We start from the raw sequence: 24742 nt of genomic DNA, 5'->3' as shown, positions 1-24742 counted from the left end.
TCCTTTTTATTTTGTGTAAACCTTGGAGTTTTTGTTGCTTTGCCTTCAAAAAGTTTTACAAAGTTACTTCTTTCTCTCATTGTATCCGCTAATTTTATGAAATGTTATATTGTAAGCAACAATTGAGGCTCTAAGTGGCAAAAAAAATACCTGGATCAAGCCAAGCATTACCCAGGAAAGAATACAGTCGACTTGGGCAAATTTGGGCAACACCCCAGATTAGCCTACCTTAAAAGGCCCAATCCCTGCTTGACTTACTCTTTGGGCCGGGCTAGCCCAATAAGACAAGGAAGTGATTGCCAAAAGAATTTGAAACAAGAAACATAAAAAATATAGTTTACAATCACATCATGCTATTAATAAAGTTCTTAGCATTTTCATCATGTTTTTACATAAAACTCAAGATTTAACAAAAGGTCAGACTGGTGTGCACCAAGGGTATTTACCAATCCAATCAAGAGCCAGCAACCAGACCAAATAATTTTGCCCTGTCCCATTAAAAGTTAGTTCTTTTAATGTGGAGAGCTAATGACAACTATCAACAAGTATTGACAATCAACAGCCCTTGACAGCAGGGTTGTTGACTGTCAACAGCCCTCATCTTCCCATCCTCATCCTCCTCTCCTTCTCCTCCTCTCCTTCTTCTCCTCTAATTCAACGATAAGCATTAAACAAAAATTAGTTAGTAGTGACTGTTTCAATATATTAACCAGTGATGACAATTTCTAACATGTGGCACACTGATCTATTGTGATGAGAGAAACAAGCTATACCAGGATCCAAGAGCTTACCAAGATTCAGTTCATGTATCAAGTAACTGGGCTAGGACCCATTTCCGTGATTTGCCTAAAAGGCTAAAACTATGATAAATTTGTAAGAATCATAAATCAGAATGTCAATCATTCTTATTACTTACTATTATAGTCAAACTATGCAAATGTTATTGTTAATTAAAAGACTGAATGTATCATCCCAAGGATGAACATAAATATGAAGGGCATGCTCAATTAAAATGTTTGTATATGACTCATAAGCAAGGTAGACGTAACATCTACTTGAAATTAAGCAATCATTTTGTGTCTTGCTTTTGCTTCCTAGTGCTTCCATATAGCCCACAACCATAAAATCTATTAGAAGACCTATGTCAAGAAATATACATCCACCATAGTTTTAAAAGTAATCACTATACCAAGGACCACCATACCCCATGGTCTGTTACGTTCCGGTCAATATTACTGTACCATATGTCAGTATGTTGGTACATATCTTTCAGAAAAAGATGAAAAATGATTGGAAATTTACAAAAATCTTTTTATAGGTTTTTATCATAATTTTATTATATTTAATTAAGAATAGAGTGTATATAAGCCATAAATAAATGGCTAAGACTGTAATTAACCCCAAATACCCTCAATTAGGGACTAACACAAGATAACGACCTTAATCATGTTTAGTCATTGTAAATATGCATTAATACGCCTCTAATTATATGAAATGAGCGAAGGAATGACCTTAATACGACTCTAATGACCTTAATCATATCGGTACTCATGCAAGCTATGCATGCAAGCAAACAAATGCCTTACAGCCGTCTCTCGTCGAGAGTAAAGGTTCTTGAACCGCAGAGCTACGGGGTGTTCGGATGCCAAAGAGTTAAAAAACTTCTCTTTGATATGGTTCAGTACTTAGGACAACCCAACCCCGATCAGAAGATTTCAAGGTGTCGTTAGTGAGATGCATCTCATTGGTCATGCAAGACTATGGTGGTGCTGGTGCATACGTTGGGAAGAAATGCAGTAAGTGCTCATCAAAGAAAGGCTCTCTAAAAGCTTCCAGATGGAATGACCCGAAGAAGAAAAGTGCTTCAACGGGACACGAATCCAAAAGCAACATCCCGAAGTTCGACAAATGTTTTATGAGCGATAGACAACATCTAATGTTGTAATGCCCACAGCAAAAAGAGGCATTAAATGCCCTTATGGCTTCTTTCCAATGAAAGGAGAAGGGTAGAGCAAAGGCGAAATATCCCGGGTGAAGCAAGTCGTGTTCAAGAAGCAACGTCTTGTCACCAAGACCTCACATGGGAGATATGTGTTTGCAAAACACATTGCAAGGTGAAGTCAAGGAGAAGCTTGAGTGAAGGCCAAAGAAGAAGGTGACCCTTCAAGCGTGAATTTGTCGGAATCGAGCAATGATGAAGGATCATCGCAATGATCTCACATTAGGGTGGTGCAATTGCTAAATACATTACAAGGTCAAGTGGGGGAGTAGTCAAAGGAGATGAAGGCACATAACCTATTAATGTTCGTGAACATTAAACTAAACAGGAAGGCGGCTCACACATCTATGGACACAAAAGTCGCACACTTCATAATAAACTAAGAAGCAAAGTGACTCGGATTGAAGCTGGCAAAGAGTCCAAGACGCAAGAAAGCAGTTAATTCGAAGGCGAAACCTATTTATGGATTTGCAAAGGGAGTCAACATCTAGATTGAAAATTGGAGCAAGAGAACCAACTTCATGGCACTTCCCTTGGACGATTTCCAAGTCATTCTCATGGTGGAGTTTTTATATGTAGGGAAGTCACTAGGTGCACACCAAGCGCCCGGGTGAGGCAAGGCAAGGCATAAGCGCCTCGATAGTGGGCTGGGTGGGCGCCTTTAACTGGGCACGACCCAAGCAAATGCCTAAGCCACCGAGCGCTTGGGCCTCCCCACTGTGCCTCCCCAGACCCGGACAACCCCCTCTCCCTCTTCCTACCCAATCCCTCCTCCCTCTTCTCCTTCTCTTTGCTTCTTCCTCCACTCTTCCCCTCTCGTTATCCCCTCCCTCTCCTTTGTCATCGTCCCCCTCCCTCCTCCTAGATATGTCCTTCTCAACCAACAACACCCTCTCTCTCCTCCTACTACTTGATTCCTCCTCCCTCTTCTTCCCCTCTCCTTCTTATTGTTCACTCCCTTTTTCTCCTCTGCAATTGCCCCCTCTTCCATGATAGCTCCCCTCTCCCCAGACCTCGACAACCTCAGCTATGCAAATGATAAAGGAATCGAGGCAAAAAGACCCTACTCATCCCACAACGATGCAAGTAGAGTCAGAAGGCCTCAGCGCAGGGCAAGGGTCCATTGAGACAGAAGTTCTTGAAGAGTATGTCGGTGTGTCAACTACTCGGTTCCCAAAGCCCTTTCCACGAGGGTGCAAGTTTGAATGGCAGTTCAAACTCAGTAAAGGTGTCATCTAGCTTAGCTGGTAAAGACTTTGACAGTATATCACAAGGTCCAGGGCTCGAATCCCGCCTTCGTCATTTACCCTTTACAAAAAAAACTCAGTAAAAGAGTCGAAGATCCAATCTACCATTCACATCGGGCATCATTTATGAAGTAGGAGAATCTTCAAAACCTTTCGAACAAGTAGTTGGACGATGGAGTGCTCCAGGACTTATCTTCACTTATGGGTATCCCAGTGCTTTCGAGGGGCAAGATCGGACGAGCGATCGTCAATGCCAAACAAACAACCTAAGAATCAAAGTTGGGAGGAACCTTCAACAAGCAAATGCTGGTGACCACACTGAAAAGTTTTAGTCTGAAGGATAAAAAATCAAAAAGGAAATGTGTCCCAAGTCACATAGTCAAGACACTGTGACGACCTCGAGTCCACAAGGGACTCAACTACCCAAGAAGAACTTAGTCGAGAAAGCATAAACTAAAGGTCATATGGTACTGCAACAATGGGTCTTTCGAGCACTAACCAAACTTGTGCTCAAGAGGGAAGAGCACAGTTTTGACTGCTAATAGGGCATAATCGATCCCAAAGGCAAATCTATCATACAAGTGCTCCAACAACACTTCCGACACTCCAAAAGTGTGATGGTGAAGAGTGGGCGAAGTCAAGTAACTAGCTCGAAGCAAGGAGAACAACCCAAGGAATTTGGGTGAATCCAATCAAAAGTAACCCAACTCTCCTCGCTTATGTAGTGGAGCTATGCATCAATTGAAAGTCCCCTTAAAGTGCATAGAAGCTAATAACCATCAACTCTTCACCTTTGAGTGATCGGCTACATCGAAGGTAGCATGTCCATGCACTATCCTCCCATTGAGTTACCTTAGAAACGAGGATAGCACGAACCTACTTGAAGGAGATAATGAAGGTTCTGAAGATGCAAGGGGCAATCTTCGCAGGAGAAGGCCATTGAGTCTTTAAGTTCTGCAATATAGCATTGGCAAAGTTCCAACCAGCAACAGTCAAGCTCTTGCACGATAACACCTCAACGGGGCTTAAACATAAACATAAAGACCCTTCTCTTGCTGACCAACAGATCCTAGGGATTCAACAAGAACTGTTCCGACTCAACCAACTTCCCCAACTGAACCAACTCAATGGGGAGTTACGACAAAGTGGGAGGATCAAAGTCGATGACTCAACAGCCATGAAGCAATGCAATCAAGGTGTTCGACATATGTCCATGACGATTTTCAATTCTTGTTTTACATTGTTTTTCGGTGTGTTTGAGTGTTTTATCATAGGCAACATGTAACAGGTAAAAAATACAATCGTCGGTTCCATCTTGATTTATTGTTAAGTGTTTTTATTTTTTGTTTTTGTCTTGTAAAACTCAAACATTTTTAGTTATGTGACATCATGCGAAGGGAAAAATAGCTAAAATCATCTCATTCTCATGTGTCATATGACCTTGTGATATGAAACGTTAACTCTCTCAGCACCCCGTGAGCCTATGGGTGGCACCAGGTCGAATGGGGCCTTAGTTATATATCTAAGGGATTGTGCAATATCTTTAGTGTGTCTGTTTTTCGTTCGACGAAAATGATAGGTGAACATTAGGTCTATGCCTGCCTTCGAAACCCCCTTGGTGTGCGACCGTTCAATCCATTTTCATAAGCCTTTTGTGCCTAGTAAAAGTTGGTTGCTTAGTGTTGCTTGCAATCCCCATTATCTCTACTTTCATGTGCAAGGGTGACATATTACTTGCACTTTCGCCTTTCTAACATTTTCTTCTTTGTGTTGGTCCTTTGTGGATTACACGATGTTAAAGTTCAGGCTGACCCCTGTGGATTATTGTTTGAGTGTCACATGCCTTAGGCAATCCAAGCTAAGGACATGATAGGATGGTATGCCAACATGCACCGCATGGTATCATTGAAAATATAATAATAAATGAAATATCAAGTGGTATTAAGCCTATGGTTCTATTATCAGTTCTTGGTCAAACTAGTAAATACAAACCGATAAATATAATAATAAATGAATTTAGGTCATGCTCCTAGAAATGTGGATTGGATATTGCTTTTAATAAAATTATTATCTAATATAACCTAAATGTTGTTTAGATGCTTTGACAATCTAGAACTAAAAAGTTCAGCCTTTTCGACTCCCAAAATCAATGCCATGACAAGATGGGTACCTAATTGATGTAGCTAAGCTCATGAAGTATCAAAATATACATGTCAAGCTTGCATAACATAAATAAAAATTTGTTTGATCTTGATATTTACAATTCTCATATTGTGAACCGCAGTCCTTTTATTTTTTAAAAAAATGATATGAGAACTTGGTCCAGAAAAGTATACCTCTTCATAAAAATCTTCCTCAAGCTCATCAATAGTTTGACCTTGTGATCTACTACCATATATTGAAACTACTTCAGAGCTAGATAAAAAGCTAATTTTTTCATGCGGAGGAGTGCCAGCAAGAGCACGAGCAACAGCAGCTGCTGCTGCTGCACGAGCAGGAACCTGTTGCATAGTAATGATAACAGATCAAATATCTTTAAACAAGTGTGTTTATATCCAAGACAGCAGATATCAAGCAGGTGAACTACCAAGAGAAGAGTAAAAAACAGACAAAGAGAAGTATGATGTCAGAAAAGATAGTTTTAACAGTTTAAAGGAACTAATTTGCCTACAAACACAGGAAGAGATTAAAAGAATGAAATGAGACTTGACTTGTATAAACATGGTTACACACAAAAATCATGTGAGTTAAGCTTTTTGTTCGATGAATTTTTAGCAACTCCAAACCAATTTATTGATTACATATCAAATATTTAAAGGTTAGGGCCAGCATGAAATGCAAAACATGCATCTGCTCTTCATGCATTAGAGGAACAAACATCTACTACAGCACTACTGCTCTGTGTTATGGCATGGATCCTCAACTAACAAAGCATCCAATAAATCAGTATGCAAGAGATATCACATCCTAAATGAGACAAGGAAATATTATGCAATAAGTTTATAATGAGTTGGTCCAACTGCTCTGTAATTATATGTAAGTTCCACAACAGTGAAGCTTAGGCAAAATGGTAAATTAAACATGAAATTTTATAGGGTGAAAAAAGCTTTATATGAAACCGCTCAAAGAGATTTTAGAATATGTTATCATTGGAGTTTAAATGTCCAAACATAGCAAAGAACAGGAAAAAAGCAGCATCCAGGTCATACTTACAAAAGATGCACAACTGGTAGTCAGAAGTTGCTACAATAAGATAATGTAAAGAAATTTAGGATAATAAACTCAGCTGATGTACAGAAATTTTGAACAGTTAAGCATCTCAACGTATTGGTGATTCCTGCTCAGTCTCAATTCACAAGTAATTCCTCCAGTTAAATTAGGGCGAATTAAAACTGCAGATGAGGTAACAATTATAGAGGTGCATATGTTACATCTGTGAATGAATATGGATTTCAGGCATTGTCCAAATGGTATTAACAAAAAGGACAATTTAAGCACTAATATGGACTTTTGAGCACTTCTTTCACACCACTCCATCTTAGAATGTCTCATTTGCAGTTCACAATAAAATGAGATCTGAATACAGAAAAAGATGCAGACTTAAAGCTCAAAGTTCAAGAGACGGTCTTTACTTTTACATACTGTCACATTGCTGCTTATTTCCTTGTAATACCAAGGTGCAAACCATTGGATTAAGGATAAGATGGACATTTATACAATTTTATAATAAGATGCTAGGCCTTGCATATAAAACATAAGGCCCATAATAGTAAACAGCTATTTTATGCTACAAGCTTAGTATGAACAGGATCAAAAAGAATAAAAGAATAAACAATTTAAGGCCTTGCATATCTAATTCTTCAAAGAAAGTCTAATAACATCGTAGAAGACCAGCGTGTACAGAAATTGATTACTATTACCGAGCACCCTTTCACGAATAAAGAACAGTACGAATATATGTAAGAAATAGTTTTGGTAATGCATAGCTCATCCGAAAGCTCAATTATAATTCTTATGTAACATTGTGTCATGAAAATTACCTACTTCCTGTCCTAAAAGCTAAAGTCTACAAACTCACTTGATGTTGCTAAAAAATACAGAGCCGTAATCAATAAGAGCCTATTTGGTCGTGCTGCAGATATCCCATGCATGAAACTTTGTTGAACCATCAACAATTGAAACATTTATGAACCACATGATGTAAATAGCATATTACATGAATTTTTGTATCAACTCTTCCAAGCATAATAAATGAATTTTTCTATCAATTCTTTCACCAAAATATTTATTCTACACTAAACTAGAAAAATAGCACACCAGTTCAATCAACCCTCCATATTTTGGGGTGGTTTCATCATTAAATTTACCCTGCACATCAAATCAGAAAATAGCTTTCTGACAATGGATTTATCTAACATCATGAGTGGAGTTTATGGACTGGTAACTTTGTGGAAACCATGATCTTGGATAAGAACCCAAAAGGCAATTTAAGGTCTGGAATTCTCAGATTTAATGAATAATTTTCTCTTATGACTTTAGTGATAACACCAGTTTTCCTTAAAAGGCTCTTGCCATTTCCCATGTAGAGATGGCACTTTTCCCAAGTATTGCCCAAGTGTTACTTGTCAAAATCTAAAAACCTCATCTGCATTTGCGGCATGTCCCTGATAGTCTCACGCCAAGAGTATATGAGAATGTGAATTGGTACATAAATATCTAATATCCTACCTCAAGTAATTCAGTTTAAGCATTGCGAGCCAATTTGGTGGTGCACATGGCTGAGTTACTAAAATAAGAGGCTACCTCAGTTGTTACAAACAAAGATTTTAATTTCGAATGATACCACCCGTACCGGGCGGTACCGTCGATTGGGGTTGTTTCCGCCCCGTTACCGCCCGAAATCGGTCAGCAACGGTCGATTTCAACCGTCGCCGCCCGCTACCATGCGATATTAGCCGAGGAAGAAAGAAGAGGAAGAAGAAAAGGGAGAACCTGGAGATCCGGCGCCGCTCTCCCTCGACCATCCCGATTCGTCGCCGCCCTCCCTCGTCGGACGCCGCAGACGAGATGTCGCCTCCTCCTCATTTAAGGTGACAAGGCCTCGATGTCGTCGGTGACTTCTCCTTATTCGCGCAGGGAGAAGAAAACGCGCGGGGAGAAGAAAACGAGGTTTCTTCTCCTCACGCGGGAAGAAGAAACGAGGCGACGTCGCCCTTTTTTTATTATTTATTTTATTTATTTATTATTATTATTATTATATATACCGACCGGTATGCCAGAGCATACTGCTCGGTACGCTCATACCGTACCATACCAAGCTGAGCTCAAAGCGTCGGTACAGTACAAAATTACGAACGTAGGTTACAAATTTATCAGAGCATAAATGTAACGGGCCGAACAGCTGACAATGTACAAGAAATGTTGGGATCTAATGTGTGTTATGGCAGTTACCCTCGAAGCAGCAGGGGCAGCAGGACCACCAAGAATGGTGAGAAAAACATGGTACTTGCCTTTGGATTTAGTATCGCCTGCAAGGATCCTAAAGACCCAAATAGGCTGCAACAATTACATCAGGAATTTGAGGTGTTGAGGTTATTACTTATTATACCACTGAATAATTTCCACGATGAGAATGTATGACAATTAGAATTAACATATAAAATCTAGTATGCTACTGCTTATAAACGAGAATCATTTTGGGCTGCATCAGTGCCGAATTAAAATGCTATTGTGCTAGTAGGCCAAGCGAGATATGATAGCCCATACCTTCCATAGAAGCTCTAAACAGAGCACGATAACATACTAACAAAGCCATGTCATGTAGAAGAACCTGCTAATTTCGCCACCTAGCAGTAACCCAGATAAGCCAAAGAGAGCACGAAGGACATATGCTACGCCACTGGATGCAAAGAGGACCAAATGCTCTAGAACACTTTATTTAACCAAGTGCTCTTTCTTTATGAGGATATTCCGAAGCAATCTCTTATGAGAAACCCTTGAGCTTGGCAGCAAGTGCAACTAAGGACCACATTTTGTTGTTTTCAGGAAATCAATTCGGACTAAGACCATCTAAAGCACCCAGATAAACTAGAAGAATTAATTAAATCAAAAACACTGACCAAGGAATTTATGAAGACAAAAACTTGATCATAAATATAGTTAGAACAATAATTAATACTTTCAAGAGTTAGTGTTATATACTAACATTTCGCATATCACAACATAAGCAATTTTTTCAGATTAGAAAGACTACAGCCTCCGAGGGAGAACAATCTGCTGGCCCTTCTGCCTCTTGGGGATATAGGGTCTTCTTGATATTCACGTCTAGCTGGGTGAAAAGAGAGCTTACCTTATAACTAATGGTGAAGCTAGTCTCAAGATCCAAGTTCAGATTAAAGCACATTTCACCCCACGAAAGAGTTGCTTTTATTCTTTTTGCCGAATATAGTTATGCCATAATCAGAACTCTTTGTGAAAGAAGAACCCTTTCTTGAATGGTCAATGAAGAATCCAACTCAAATCCTCAATGTATCATAATGAACTAAGCTTGTACTAAGAATATTCAAGAAGGAAAAGAAAAAAGAACAAAGGCGAACCGAGAAAGATCGCACCTCCGGCCGATCGGAAGAGGAAGGGAGAAGGCCGAGAGATCTAGCGGAGCGGACGGAGCTGATTATCTTCTCCCCGACCTTGGAGAGATCCATTCCTCCCCCCTGGATGAAGAGCAAGGGGAGGAAGAGGAGGGGCCCCGGGGCCTCAAACTCCGGGATCGAGCGGCCGTCCAGGAACGATGGGGGATCTCCCGTCGGATCCGGCCGCATCTCAGCTCCGGCGTCCAGCGATGACAGGAAACGAACCGGCGCTCATCGATCTCATCACAAGATCAAGAAAAAGGCGACGACGACGCGAGCGAGGGTTTCGAAGGCGATCCGTGGCGGCCGAGATCAGATCGGGATGGCGGAAAGCGAGCGGCGCGGCACCCGATCGGCGTCGTCGGCAATTATTATCAAGAAGAGTGGAAGCGAAGGCGAGAGAGGTGTGCAGGTTGTGCGGTCGTCTTGGTTAACGGAGACCCGACGCCGTCTTATGGAGGTCGCCACTGCCCACCTCGAAAACTAAAACACCAAGAACCACGCACGTGCGACGCACGCGAGGTTCTTGGCACGACCGTTATAACGTTATACAGACCTTCGATCGCCGTTTTGGTCCGGCTTAACCCGGGCCATCTCTTTGGTCGCCCGTCCCCAGTCCACAAAGAACCAGACACGTGGAACGCAGGCGAGATTGTTGACATGACCGTCATAATGTTATAAGTCTTTTTAATAGCCAATTGTAACATTATGATGTTCTAATGGCTACTGCTGCGACATGAAGTAATTGGTGTTTGAAATTTTGGTAAAGTCTTGGAGTTACCATGATTTAGGTACGTTTGAAACGTACTATATTAGTCCAAAACACATTTTAAATATTAATTAGTATTTGATAAATTATTTTTAAATTACATGCTATATTAAAAATATTCAAATATCGATATTATCTTAGAGGAGCATTGGCATCTCACCATTTATAAAATAATAATATAATATTTTAAATTTTTGAAGTACCTTATAAAATTATTTTAAATTACAAGATTACCAAAACGATTTTACAAGAAACAAACATAATTTATCAATTTCTATTAAGTAATTTTTTATTTTTTTTATTTTTATATAATTTTTTATTTATTATATATTTATGCCATACAAAATTTTTTACAAGATTATATATATGTAAAAATATTTTTTATTTATTGTATATTTATGCCGTGTGAATGTTTTTACAATATTACATATTTTTTATCTTTTTTACTTATTAATTTAAATAAAAATATTTTTTATTTTAAAAAATAAAAATATTAAAATTATTAGAAGGGTAAATTTATCGAAAAAAAAGTAATGAACTTTTGAAGTATAATTTTACTAAATAATATTCACGTCAATGCATACTTAAAATATAATCAAGCATTCGAAGTATTTTATAATGGCACATTCACTCAACCTCTCTCTGTAACTATATTAGAAATGAAAATGTATTTCCAAACACAGCCTTAGCCTTCTCATCTCAAAATCTTGATTTATATTTATATTTATAATGCTTAATGGGAAATCTTTGTCTCCATTTTTAAGAATAATATGATATCTTGATTGAATGCAATTTTTTATTATCTCATACATATATGATAAACATGTTTTTATCCTTACACCAAAAGACCCATATTAATCTAAAACCCTAAACCTATGAACAAATTGAGCAAAGGAAATAGACAATTTAGTTCCAATTCCAAATGATTAGAAGTATTGTTGTGTTCATGAATTTGTTATCTTAGAATTCCGTTCAAGGAATTACACTATTTTAAGTATAGAAACAATTTATATATCTTTGTATAATCTTGTCAGTCGTTAATCTTGGACAATTATAAGTATCAGGCATAAATCATAAAAGGATTTGTTCTGATGCGGTAGCATAAATTCCACCGATGGCTTTTGTGAGAGACGAGAACTGAACATTGACCATATAAAAGCTTTTCAAAATTAGCATAAATAAATAAATCCATAATCTAAAATCGTCAGGTTCTATAAAGAATATTTCAAATGGATTGAAGAACATGATGATTACTACGATATAATTAAAGATGAATCTTTTTTATAAATATTAGTGTCAATTATTTTTTATTAGCCTCATGATTCGTGTCTTTTAAATTATAATAACTATATTGATCTCACATTTTAAATATTAGTGTTGTGGTAATATATCAAATTCACTCATCAAATATTGAGGATTTGATATCTCATTTCATATATATTTAAAGAAAAAACTGTATGGATCGTATGGAAGGGATCCAATTATCAAAACAAACATTAATTCAGATACCACATATAATTCACTCCTCAATCATCAAATTATAATTACATATAATTCACGGTCATGTTCGGCGACCTAAATTACGGTTCGAGATGGGCCGGACTAAACCGGCGATTCAAGGTATTTATAACGTTATAACGGGCGTGTCACGAACTGGCGTGCGCTGCACGTGTCTGAAACGGGCAGTGACGACGGCGTCGGGTCTCCGTTAGCCGACGACGACCGTTCGACAAATCATCCTCCGCGAACAATTGCAGAAGACGCCGATCGAGGCTCGCGCGAGTCACCCTCCCTGATCCGATCGCGGCCACCACCGTCGCCTTCTTCTTGATCATGCGGCGAGATCGAGGAGCGCGAGAGGCCGTGGAGAGCTGGCGGAGGAGGAGGAGGTCTACCGGGGATGCGGAGGGCGGCGGGGTGAGGATGGGGCGGAAATGGATCGGGCGGCTGAGAGGGGCAATGCTGGCGGAGAGAACCAAGCCATGGATCTTCGGACGAACGACAGTCGGTTCCTTTGGTGGCGAACGGCGAACAAATTGCGAGTGATGAGCGGGGTACTTCCTTTGGTAGTTAGCCAACCAACCAAGACTTGTCATCTCATGTTGTTTGGGTGTTTGGAAAACAACATTTAACAATTAATGCAAATATATGCTAATGCCAATCACTAATATATTTTCATTAATTTTGCATTTTACATACATTATTTTTCTGATCAACAATTAATTTTGCACTCTCATGTCGCATTAGTATTCTTCGATCTTCATTTATGGACCTGGCGAGATTGAGTAAAATCTCATAAAAAATTCACAGAAAATTCATATATGCTGCCCCCTAATTTGAACGTAAAACATGGATAAATTAACGTGAAGATACAAGAACGTTTCATTGTTTGACCGGTCCCGTGAGGCTACCTGTCACGAGGGAATTCGCCATGTTGCCACGTTTACTGAGCACTTCCAGGTGTTCGATTCTCCCGTGCTTTTCCCCTGCATGCCGCTGCCGTTTCGGTTGCACTCTGAATCGCCACGCGACCCCTTCGCCTTTTTACTCTCCCACAGCCGCGGTATCCGCACCAAAATCCATACGGGCAAATCAACAAACGGTGGAAGGGTAACTCACGTTCTTTTGCCAAAGATGGGTTTGAGAGTGTTAGCGGTGTTGCTCTTCCTCTTGACCTTCTCCGACGGCGCATTGCACGGTTCCGACGATCCGGAGATAGTCCAGGTGACTCAGAGTCGGCGGCTGGGGAGCACCGAGCGGCGGTTCCGGGCGTTCCTGCGGACGTTTGGGAAGGAGTACCGCACCCGCGAGGAGTACGCGCGCCGGCTGGGGGTGTTCGCTCGGAACCTCGCTCGAGCCGCGGAGCACCAGGCGCTGGACCCCACCGCGGTGCACGGGGTCACCCCCTTCTCCGACCTCACCGAGGAGGAGTTTGAGACGGCCTTCACGGGGCTGTCGGCCCAGGATAAGGCCGGCTGGCCGGGGCGTGGCGCGGAGTTCCCCACCGCGGCCGCCATGGAGGTCGGTGGTCTCCCCTCGAGCTTTGATTGGCGAAACAAGGGCGCCGTCACGGACGTCAAGATGCAGGTAGTTCACAATACGGGAACTATTTGTTCGATCGTTGCAGGGCTTCTCAATAGTAAGTGATTGTAGGGCGTCTGTGGATCTTGCTGGGCATTCAGCACGACGGGAACGGTGGAGGGAGCAAACTATGTTGCCACAGGGAAGCTCGTCAGCCTCAGCGAGCAGCAGCTCATCGACTGCGATCACACGGTTGCTATCGAAACTTCCTCGATGTTTCTTGCAGCTTCGTTCCATGACTATAACTGCTGACCGTTTTCTGCTCCTATGTGCTCGACAAAAGTGCGATGCCGTGGAGAAAGACGAGTGCAACAACGGGTGCAGCGGCGGACTAATGACGAACGCCTACAACTACCTGATGCAATCAGGCGGCTTGGAGGAGGAGAAATCTTACCCTTACACCGGAAAGCAAGGCGAGTGCAAGTTCGACAAGAACAAGATCGCCGTCAGCGTGACCAACTTCACCGTCATCCCTCTCGACGAAGAGCAGATCATTGCCAACCTTGTCCACCGCGGTCCTCTTGCAGGTCATTTTCTCGAATAGAAGAAGCCCTCTGAGTCTCCCACACCATGATCATATGAACTCTCCATGACTGTCGTGATTGCTTGGTATTGCAGTGGGATTGAACGCGGCATTCATGCAGACGTACGTTCGAGGGGTGTCCTGCCCACTGATCTGCCCCAGGAGGTGGATAAACCATGGGGTGCTACTGGTTGGTTATGGAGCCAGAGGCTACTCCATTCTGAGGCTTGGCTACAGGCCCTACTGGATCATAAAGAACTCCTGGGGAAAGCAGTGGGGAGAACAAGGTTATTACCGGCTCTGCAGGGGTCATAACATCTGTGGGATCGACAGCATGGTCTCTGCTGTAGCAGCAGCATCATAACTCGATGAATTGCAGTAATGGATAAGCTATAGGTGCATTTGAATCCTAGTTGTTGCACTTCTTCTTGGTGTGGAAGTCAGTCATGCTTCTTGCTTTGTTTTCAGGTCAAGTCATACTCATGTACTATAATCACATTATCAATCCAGATTCTCTATCAGCACAAGTTCATCAGCTTCCAACTCCTGTGGAGTGGGTAATTGTTGTTTGATATGGTACTTCAATTAATAAACGTCTAATTAATTATAAATAAAAATGCAAACATTCATTTCAATATTTTCATCACAAGTAAATTATTTATTTGTTTAATATGTTCTAACAAGTATTTTTTTTACTATGACAAATCATCAGAATAATCCTATAAAATCACACATTCAATCCGATGAGGTGAATATAACGAACACTAGTATTTCTAATTATGATAAGCAAATTAAGAATTCTTGTAACTATGATTTAAGCAGTGAAAACTCTGTGGATTTAAGAATTTTGACGTCTATTTTTAAATAACCAAGCTATTAATTAAATCCATTATTGGGTTAAAATTGCAGCATACCATTAATGTATAAAGTGATACATAGATCAAGTGTATCAAAATACATAATGTAATCTGATTAAAGATGAATCAATTAAAATTAGTACAACAAGTTGGAGCTTACATGATTCGATATCAACGCCCTTCCCCTTCCTCTCCCTCTGCACCCAAGTCGTTAAATAACTCGCGACACACGAAGCGGCGCTCTCGCTCTTCGTACCAGGGAGGCGCCTTTAAATTCCCTTTCACCCCAAAGCCGGTCTTTCTGCGTCACTCGGCGAATCCGACGGAGTGAGGGGGAAGCAAAAGGCTCCAAAACAAGGTAGTTCGATCCCTTCCCTTTCCCTTTTTCTACTTCGAATTATCTCTGCGATTAGTCTCGGATTTCCAGTCTCCTTGGTTGATCCACTCAAAATATACGGTTCTTGTTTCAACTGAGTGAATCGAATGATCGATTGGCTTTTTTTCTTAGTTTGTCTCCATGTTTCCGTTGCAGAACTGATGGATTTTTTGTTCTCCTGATTGGACGCCATCTTTTGGCCTTTTCCCATTGAATTAACCGTTAGGGCATGTTTCGGTGATCTCGACGTCGGGCTGATTTGATCTAGTTGGACGAATCCTTCGTGGAGCTTCATATGATATCGATCCTTGACTCGAGATGGCGTAGCTCCGTGTGGGATTTTGAAGTAAATATTGGCCTATGTCGTTGCCGAAAGAAATAGTTCGTAGCGTGGGCCAATTAGGGTTATGGATTGTGGGCACGGGGACGATCAGATATCCTGATCTTTTTGTTGTTGGATCTTCTTGAGAGATTCAGAGAAGGATGCAAAGCAAGACAAAAAGTTTTTTCTAGTAGATTTATGGAATCTATTGCAAAGTTTATAAAGAGTTTGTTGAATTTAAACTGATACAATAACCAGTGGAAAGGCAAACTTTAAACATTGGACTATCGATCCAATGCCTTCGATTCTTGAAATTTTGAAAGATTGATGAGAAGCATGTGGTATTTTTTGATCAAACCTCCATTGTAAGTATAGTTGTAGACTGATAGGGAAGTTGTCCATTCAAACTTCAATAATTGATAACCATTAAATGATACTTCACCAAATCTTGAAGCTATAAAATTTTAGTTCTAGAGGTTGTGGTAGGTATTGGTCAGTGTACATATGGGGTGTGTGTAAATAATTTTGACGCAGCATTTGTCACTTTCACTTGTAATGAAGACATCAGAGGTGACCTGCATGAGTAGATTGCAAGGGAAGATATTAGTCTCATGAGGGATCAAAATGTTTATTTAAATTATTATTTCAGAAAGGACTAGAAATGTAAAGTATTGTGCGAAAACATTTCCTTGAGGGTACAAAAGGGAGATTGTTGAAGCACTTATAAGCTTATAGAACATGGTGATTAAAAAACTATCTGTGAGGAAGCACAGATTTCTGTGTAGTTCTCATGAAGAAATTATTTAGTTTGTATTATCATGCTGGTAGAAGACTTAAATATGAAGTGGTGCAAGTTATGAAAAAGACTGACCTGACTTTGTGTGGAATGTTTGAGGATGAAACATCAACATGCCATCTTTTATCTTGGATATTATACTTACTTTTTAGTAACTTATAGCTTTTCACTGGTTACAATATTTTATAATCTTGAAACTGTTGAGCGTTTTCAGCCTACCCCAAAAAGTTGAGATTTACAACTTGTTATTATTGCTTATTATGTGAAACGGTTAAAGCTTCTGGTGTATCACTGGTTCAACATGATGATCCTGTGATGTTGAATAGCTTAAGAAACTTAAATTTTGATTTAAAGAAATAATTCATTCTTTTCTCTTGTATATGGCTCACTTAAAGTATATTTTGTTCGAACAGTTGTTTTCCTATATATCAACCTTTAATGTTCTGAATCATTATTATGTTATATTTTTATGTTTGCACGTATTTGTTGTCCATTGTCTTTTGCAACAATTAACTTATTTAAGTTCATTCTTAAAAAAATAGAATAACTTTTTTTTTTTCCTTTAAATCCAAAGGTACTATGGGATACCTTTTTTACTTGTGATCCAGTTCTTGATATAAGTTTCTGTTAAATGAAAACTACCAAAAACAGGAGTATGAGTGTTTTGTTCCTCAATGACTCATGTCATCTTTTCCTTTATTGAAGATTTTGTGTTTCTTACTGGGCAGTTACTGTATTCATTAAGATTATGTCAATTATCTTTTCTACTGTTCTCACAGTGTAATTGTTTTTTGCAGAACGTAAAGGAACAGGGAGAAGAATTTTTTGAGTCTTTATTGTACAAGAAGTGTGAATCCTTCATATTGCCGTTCAGATGCTCATGCTCATCCATTCGTTCTGAATGGATAAACTTGTTGAATTAACTTTGTCTTAGAATATATGGGGTGGGTATCAGATTTGCTTAAGGATAATGAGTCATGAAGGTGGTGCTTTGATTGTTGTCATACTTCTTTTTTCTTTAGGCAGTGAGTTCTGCCTCTCATCTAATGGTGCAATGTAGGTAATATATGAGTTACTGGTTACAGCAGTTTGGCCACGAGGAATGTCTCTTATTTTTCTGTCTTCGTACAGAGCAGTTGTTGTGCTGGAGGGCTAGCTAAATCTCAATCAGCTACTGATAGAATATTGGGTCCACCCAAGAAGTGGAACATAGGCCAGTTATCAAGCCAAAAGAAAAGACAATGGTCATCAAGTCCTGAACTTATAGCAATGGAAAATGATGTCAGCAATTCTCATTCCCTAGCAATGAACAATTCTTCATGCCCCACTATTATCAATGATGATGCCAAGTTAACGGAGCAAAACGCCAATAATATTCCATTTATCAACCAAGGTCGATCTGTCTCACTATGCCTTCTATTGGTCACTTTACAGATTTAATGAAATAGTTGATTGCTTCTCACATAATATTGCACCTGGCTTCCAATGCATATATTTTCACTTGATGTTAAAAATTACTCTAATGGTTCTTTTATATTCTTTGCATTGTTTTCTCCTAGTTTGTCCTGGTAAAGACAGTTGACCTTGCTTATTTTTTATGATTATAAAGTTTGGCCTTCTGATTGGGCGAGTTAATTTATAACTATAGTTCGACAGTAACCCAAATTATAGGGGCTTTAAACAGTTGATACCCATGCTACATTTTGAAGGCTCATCTTTGGTTTTGCACTACATAGCTATTACTATTTTACAGAAAAATACCCTACCTAAGATGTGAAGTAGTTGACTTGTATTCATTGTTAAAGCTTCGAATCTATGTATGGGTTGCTATTGACCATAACCCGAAGACAGCTTCTTGTTTCTCGTAGTCTTTAATTGTGGAAAGGACGTTGTTAGCCTCTTGAATATGGACTTTGAATAGTAGAGCTAAAATAATTAGAAGAGAGACCTCTGATAGAGATCGACAATGGTCTTTGCAATAGGATATTAATCCTTTCAAGCTTCTATATTGCTGTAGGAATAGAGTTATTTTTTAACTATGTCTGCTATGTTTATATTTCTTAGAAGTGTTAGCACATTATGCCTTCAGTCTCTTAATTTTTGGACTTAGCATGTTAAGGTAGCCATGCTTGTTCCCTGCTTTTGAGTCATATATTCTTCATGTTCGTTGAGTATGTCTTTTCTCAAGTAGTTTTCCTTAGTAGGATTGTCTCTTCAACCCTGAATTTAGCTACTGCCATTCTAGCAATTGTGTTGATAGTATCTCTAATAAGGAGAAGTAACAACCACTATAATCTAGGAAGAGCTTGCTTGCGTGTAGCCCAAGGATACAAGTCAACAGACCATTAGAGTTTGTTTGGGCATATTATAAATTCTAGAAACATTCAGATCCTTAAAGTTCCTAAGGATATCAATATGTTTTGTGTATAGACTAAGGTTGTAGTGACAAAATATGTTTTGTGTGAAGTTTTAACATGCAGCTGGGCTTGTGCTTATTTAACCTAAAATTTCCTGATATATATTTCAAAAATAGTTGTTAAAAAATAATGCTTGAAATGTGTAGTTCAGGTTATTTCAGTAGAAATGAAATTATTTTGAAGGGCATTATTTCAGTCTTTTTGAGGAAGAAAAATGTTTCCTTTTGGTTACATGTAGCCATTAAAGATGCCAGTCAGATAAGAATGAGGACTGATGTTGCTTGCTAGCTAAAGAAAGTGCAATTATCTTTTATGACCTGCTTGGGTCCTTAGAGATCAAACAATTAGATCATGAAGAGATTAATGGAATACAAATCCCAAATGGAGCTACTACATCTTTGTTAATGTTGATAAGCTCCTTTTTCTAGCCAAGAAGACTTCTAGATTTTATACGGTGGTTGTGAACATAAAGTAATTGAAATTGACAATATGTTGCTAGAGTTGAATCCAAACAGCCATAAGCATTGGTTACACCATGAATCAGCTATGAAAAAAAATGGTTGCAGAAAATTTCAGTATGAAATATAAATTTTTGGTTGAATTGTTTTTTCTGAAGTTATATATGCATATTAAACTCTGTTTTCCAACATCTCATATATCTATCCACCGTTCACCTGTACAAGATGTTATCTGGATATCAAACCAAAACCACTTTTTGTTGTTGACGGTAATTGTTGCTTCAAAATCCAAATTCTTCTTTTGTTGTTTATGGTATTTGTTTCTTCAAACTACAAATTCTTCTCTTTGTATCACTTAGATAATTTCCACTATGCTCTTTAGGTGCTATAGCCTGGAATCAGACGAGAAGGGAGTGGGTTGGTGATCGGTCAAAAAGGCCCCATAGAGCTCCAAGAGAACCAACAATAAGGTCAGAGAAAACCTCCTTTATGCAAGTTGCGTCAGGATAACATAGTATACCATTTGTAGATGATACTCTTTTAATGTTCCTATACTTTCTTGGATCAGAAATCTCATAGACCGTAAATGACCTTGTCAACTAATGATTCTAAGAACCCTGTAGCAAGTGCCTCTGCTGCACACCTTTATGCATATCATGCACAAGCATGGAGAGTATCATATATTTACCTCTGTAGATCATAAATCCAAGTTGTGTTAACAAGGTCCATATGGAGAAACTTTTGTGGGTTTGGGTAATTTATGGATTCTACTTCCCGTGTTTGTAATATAGATTTTATTTTCTGTAGCTGGTGTGCAACTTACGAGGATTTGCTCTCGACCAACCAACCTTTTTCACAACCCATCCCATTATCGGTAATTTTTTATTCGGTTGTCTCACAATTATTATGTTGTGCCATTTTTAGCTTTCAAAATTAATTTTGTATAAATATTTTCTCACGGTCAAACTTGTTGAAATAATTTTCAGGAGATGATAGATTTTTTGGTCGACATATGGCAGGAGGAAGGACTTTACGATTAGATGGAGACTTAGTTGCACCGAAATATTTTGCTAGTATGGAAATAAGTCTGGCTTCTCATTCGTCTAATTCAGTGGGGTATATTCTGTCTAAAGCAAAATGTATCGACATTGCCAGGTGACCCTTTGACACTGAATCTTATTTGGTGAAAAAACAGAAACAGTGTACTCACCGTATTAGCACTCTTCGTTTCATGGTCTGCATATCCTCCAGTGTGTTTGAAATGTTCTCTTCAAGTCGATGTACTTCGTTTGTGTACAACCACATTCGTGGCACGGGTGTTCTTGCATCTATCTTTCAAGGGCCACGTCGTAGCCCAATGGCTGCTTCGGTTGGTCGACGGGCTCGTTCGATGGAGCGCATTTGGGGGGCACGGGAAGCACCGGTTCCAGATGAAGATAATGAGGACGTCGATCAACCCCCTCAGCTGCACGCGCGGCATACCTATCGACGAGTTCGTCGGGTGCTTGCTGCCCCCTTCGTAGTCATCGTCACCATGCAAGATGTCGAGAAGCGAAGTAGATGCCCGGTCTGATCATGGAGGGGCGGCGGGGGCGGGTGGATCCGATCGAACGCTAAAGCCGTTGCCGAGCTTGGAGGTGGAAGTTTGGTGGCAAAGGGCCATTAGCGAGAAAAGCTCGAACAAGATGATTGCTAGACCGGAGGAAGCCATGGCAAGATCAACAACACGATTTAGATAGAATGTGCTGACATCGAAGTTGACATGGAGTAGCCCGCTATTCGGACCATGTTTATAGCCAGAGTCATTGAGTTCATCCATACGTATGATGCAAGTTCCGAATGCAATGTGCAATCAATCACGTCTTATCTAGACTTGTAGATTGAGATGGAAGCAAGCTTGTCCGGGTGATTCAGTTTGTCTTATCTAAATAAAATGAAAATTGATGAATTTAGAACTTGTCTAACAGTCCAATATCAATGAAGACTTCCAAATGGTAGCAAGTTAATCGGCTGAGATTTAGATGAACGTCTTTTGTAATCAAGGCATGTAATATGGATTTTATCGTTAGTTTTCTTTTCTGAAATTTTAGAAAAATTTTCTTGAATCTCTAGATCACATGGCGATCCTTCTTTTGATATAGTCTTGATACTGTGGTAAGTGTGGTGTATGCTCACTATATAAACATCTGCATTTAACCCAGCCATGAATCAGGAGTTTTGCACGTCATGGGATCAAAGGTGGAGGGGAGGATGCGAGACCGCCATGCTTGCAAGTGGGGTTGCAGGTCAAGTGGGGGCGTCTTCCATGAGACGGCCATCACAGCGACATGCACACGGCCACATCACCTGAACAGGGACGACGACCTGCCCCTCTTTGTCGTATTGGTGTTACACCCGTAGCCCACGTGACCTGCCACGCCTCTTCACATCAGGGAAGGACTTAGCCTACCTAACTACCGTGTAAACGGCATGTGCGCCTCTCTTTCTCTACTTTGTTACAAGCTTACAAGAAACAAAAGCTGGTGTCCCTTTCATCTTCGTAGGGATGGGTTCTAGATTTCGCAGGAGAGATCGAGAGAGAGATATCTTCCGCTAATATAGAGGAGGGTTTAGAATTCTACTGTATCTTCCTGCCCAACATGATTTCAGCTAGAGAGAGAGAGAGAGAGAGAGTGTGTGTGTGTGTGTGTGTGTGGCAGAGAGAAAGATCTTCGGCTAATATAGAGGTGAGTTCTAGATTTCTACTGATCTTCCAATCCAACATGGTTTCAGCTGGGGAGAGAGAGAGAGAGAGAGAGAGATCGATCTTCTGCTAATATAAAAGTGGGTTCTAGATTTCTACTCATCTTCCAATCCAACATGGTTTCAGCTGGAGAGATAGAGAGATCGAGAGAGAGAGAGAGATCTTCTGCTAATATAGAGGTGGGTTCTAGATTTCTACTGCATCTTCCAATCCAATATGGTTTCAGCTGGAGAGATAGAGAGATCGAGAGAGAGAGAGAGATCTTCTGCTAATATAGAGGTGGGTTCTAGATTCCTCTCCATCTTCCCAACCCAGCATGGTTTCAGCTGGAGAGAGAGAGAGAGAGAGAGAGAGATCTTCTGCTAATATAGAGGTGGGTCGTAGATTTCTACTGCATCTTCCAATCCAACATGGTTTCAGCTGGAGAGAGAGAGAGAGAGAGAGAGAGAACTTCTGCTAATAGAGTGGTGGGTTCTAGATTTCTACTGCATCTTCCAATCCAACATGGTTTCAGCTGGAGAGATAGAGAGATCGCGAGAGAGAGAGAGAGAGATCTTCTGCTAATATAGAGGTGGGTTGTAGATTTCTACTGCAACTTCCAATCCAGCATGGTTTCAGCTGGAGAGAGAGAGAGAGAGAGAGAGAGAGAGAGAGAGAGAGAGAGAGAGATCTTCTGCTAATAGAGTGGTGGGTTCTAGATTTCTACTGCATCTTCCAATCCAACATGGTTTCAGCTGGAGAGGGAGAGAGCGAGAGATCTTCTGCTAATATAGTGGTGGGTTCTAGATTTCTACTGCATCTTCCAATCCAACATTGTTTCAGTTGGAGAGAAAGAGAGATCGAGAGATCGAGAGAGAGAGAGATCTTCTGCTAATAGAGTGGTGGGTTCTAGATTTCTACGACATCTTCCAACCCAACATGAGAGAGAAAGAGAGAGAGAGAGAGAGAGAGAGAGAGAGAGAGCGAGATGAATGCTGCAAATATATTTCAGACCAAGATGGTTTCAGATGGCTGCATTTGCACCTGCACCTAAAGAGGGCGACCTTCAAGAGTCTCAACCTTACATCACTCTGTAGGTGCAGTGGCAAATGCAACTATATGTCATCTTGGCTTCCCTTCTCCAGAGCCGCACTGCCACCGCTACTCTTCAAGGTAAAAGAATGGCTTGGATTTCTCTTCTCCAGAATCCGCATCTCCATCCAGATCTATTTCTTTTCCCTTCTCTTGTCATTTGTCTTTGATTCTTTTCTGCTCTTTTTGTTTGCTGTACCTCGTGTTGCCTGTCTTTCCCTTTAATTGCTTCGATATCTTTGCTTCTTTTTTACCATCTTAGAATGTCTTCCAAGATCTGTACCAAGAAAATAGGAGACCTAAAAGTTCTTCTCTAAGCACATCTTTTTCTTTGTTCTCTTCCTCCTTTTTTCTTTTAATGTGTGAAAGGAAAGATCGAAAAGAAGACCAACACTTCCCTCCCGTTTACATAAAAGAGGTTTGGAAACCAAAGAAGAGCTTCTTGATAAGATACTTGTAGATTTTAGCTATGGCTTGTTGAGTCTGCAACCGAAGAACTCAAGTTTCCATTCGTTCCTCTCATTTACATCCTAAAAGCTTTTCTTCACCCCCCACAAAAGAAATTCCCATGTAGAACAGTTTGGGATTGATCGAAGAGAGAGAGTTAGTTTCCTAGCGATTCACGAACTCAGATGGTACCTATCAGATGCTGCGATGAACCTCGAGAATCTTTAGGTTTGATTGAGGAAACACTCGACCGTACAAATTATGATGTGACAATGCGACAATAATAGTGGGGGAATTCGTACTATCTATGAGAAATGTAACACACAGTAAATTGTGCACTGGGCTTTGAGATAAGATAAGCTTGTACCTCGTCACATGTTCCACCAGAGTTCTTGTCCGCGTATGTTGCTCAAGATATTTCCTGGTTTTTAATCTGTGGATTTGCTGGCATGGTATCCATAAAATTGATATTTTCTTGAGGCATCATTTGGGCTGCTGGAGATGATGATTCGTGAACAGATCAGATCTCGAAGATTGAAGTCGCAATCCTAAGTAATGCAAGATCGACAAAGCCATTCTATGCATCAGCAGAAGACATCTTGTAAGACGTGCATCAGAAAGTTTATATTGCTAATGATAGAGTACTCCTGACGTTAATTAACATTGTTCTACGAGCACAGTAAGTTCAGCGAAGAGTGAATCAACGTTAATTAACATTGTTCTACGAGCACAGTAAGCACAATGCTGGAATGCAACGCAATGCATTATCGGTGACGGATGCATCAACGGTGTTTATAGAAGCTTATAAGAGTATGCATCATTATGGATACACATGAATGTTTCTCTATTATTCTACATGAATCCAATTCATGAAGCTTATTTTTCAGGGTATATTGTTGAGAAGAACATATTTGATACTTAAATAGGTCTAATTGACTTGTGATCTTTGATGAACTTCTTCTTGTTGATCATTTATTCGATACCGAATCATATTTACACCAGCT

General features: G+C 39.9%; 3 protein-coding genes across 13 annotated transcripts in view; 2 read left to right on the top strand and 1 right to left on the bottom strand.

Annotated features, from left to right (window-relative positions):
• Positions 1-10339, bottom strand: part of LOC135581685 (uncharacterized) — a 46649-nt gene extending 36310 nt beyond the window's left edge. For 2 of the 8 annotated variants that reach the window (XM_065104675.1, XM_065104678.1), the window contains exons 1-2: positions 9843-10337; positions 5583-5747 (exon numbers count right to left, since the gene is read on the bottom strand). In XM_065104675.1, coding sequence (XP_064960747.1) covers positions 5583-5747; positions 9843-10067 — 390 coding nt within the window. In that variant the 5' untranslated portion in view covers positions 10068-10337. Of the gene's footprint in view, positions 1-5582; positions 5748-9842 lie in introns of all 8 variants that reach the window. The other 6 variants (XM_065104676.1, XM_065104677.1, XR_010486091.1 and 3 more) reach the window with 5 other exon arrangements.
• Positions 10340-13066: 2727 nt separating this feature from the next.
• On the top strand, positions 13067-14786 carry LOC135609112 (probable cysteine protease RD19D). Its single transcript, XM_065102202.1, has 4 exons — positions 13067-13734; positions 13801-13920; positions 14012-14255; positions 14347-14786. The coding sequence occupies exons 1-4, from the start codon at positions 13138-13140 to the stop codon at positions 14613-14615; spliced, it is 1230 nt and encodes a 409-aa protein (XP_064958274.1). The 5' UTR covers positions 13067-13137; the 3' UTR covers positions 14616-14786.
• Positions 14787-15291: 505 nt separating this feature from the next.
• On the top strand, positions 15292-20720 carry LOC135610308 (uncharacterized). Of its 4 annotated transcripts, XM_065104672.1 has the most exons (7): positions 15292-15466; positions 17400-17546; positions 17625-17662; positions 17739-17995; positions 19860-19947; positions 20285-20351; positions 20464-20720. In XM_065104672.1, the coding sequence occupies exons 3-7, from the start codon at positions 17649-17651 to the stop codon at positions 20515-20517; spliced, it is 480 nt and encodes a 159-aa protein (XP_064960744.1). In that variant the 5' UTR covers positions 15292-15466; positions 17400-17546; positions 17625-17648; the 3' UTR covers positions 20518-20720. The 4 variants fall into 4 exon arrangements, with proteins under 4 accessions (XP_064960744.1, XP_064960742.1, XP_064960745.1 ...); XM_065104670.1 differs by having other exon boundaries at positions 17400-17658; XM_065104673.1 differs by lacking the exon at positions 17625-17662 and having other exon boundaries at positions 15293-15466.
• The last annotated feature ends 4022 nt before the right edge of the window (positions 20721-24742 follow it).

Source organism: Musa acuminata, chromosome BXJ2-4 (assembly GCF_036884655.1).
Source record: "Musa acuminata AAA Group cultivar baxijiao chromosome BXJ2-4, Cavendish_Baxijiao_AAA, whole genome shotgun sequence".
NCBI classification, from domain to species: Eukaryota; Viridiplantae; Streptophyta; class Magnoliopsida; order Zingiberales; family Musaceae; genus Musa; species Musa acuminata.
This window is presented reverse-complemented; position numbering and strand designations above follow the sequence as displayed.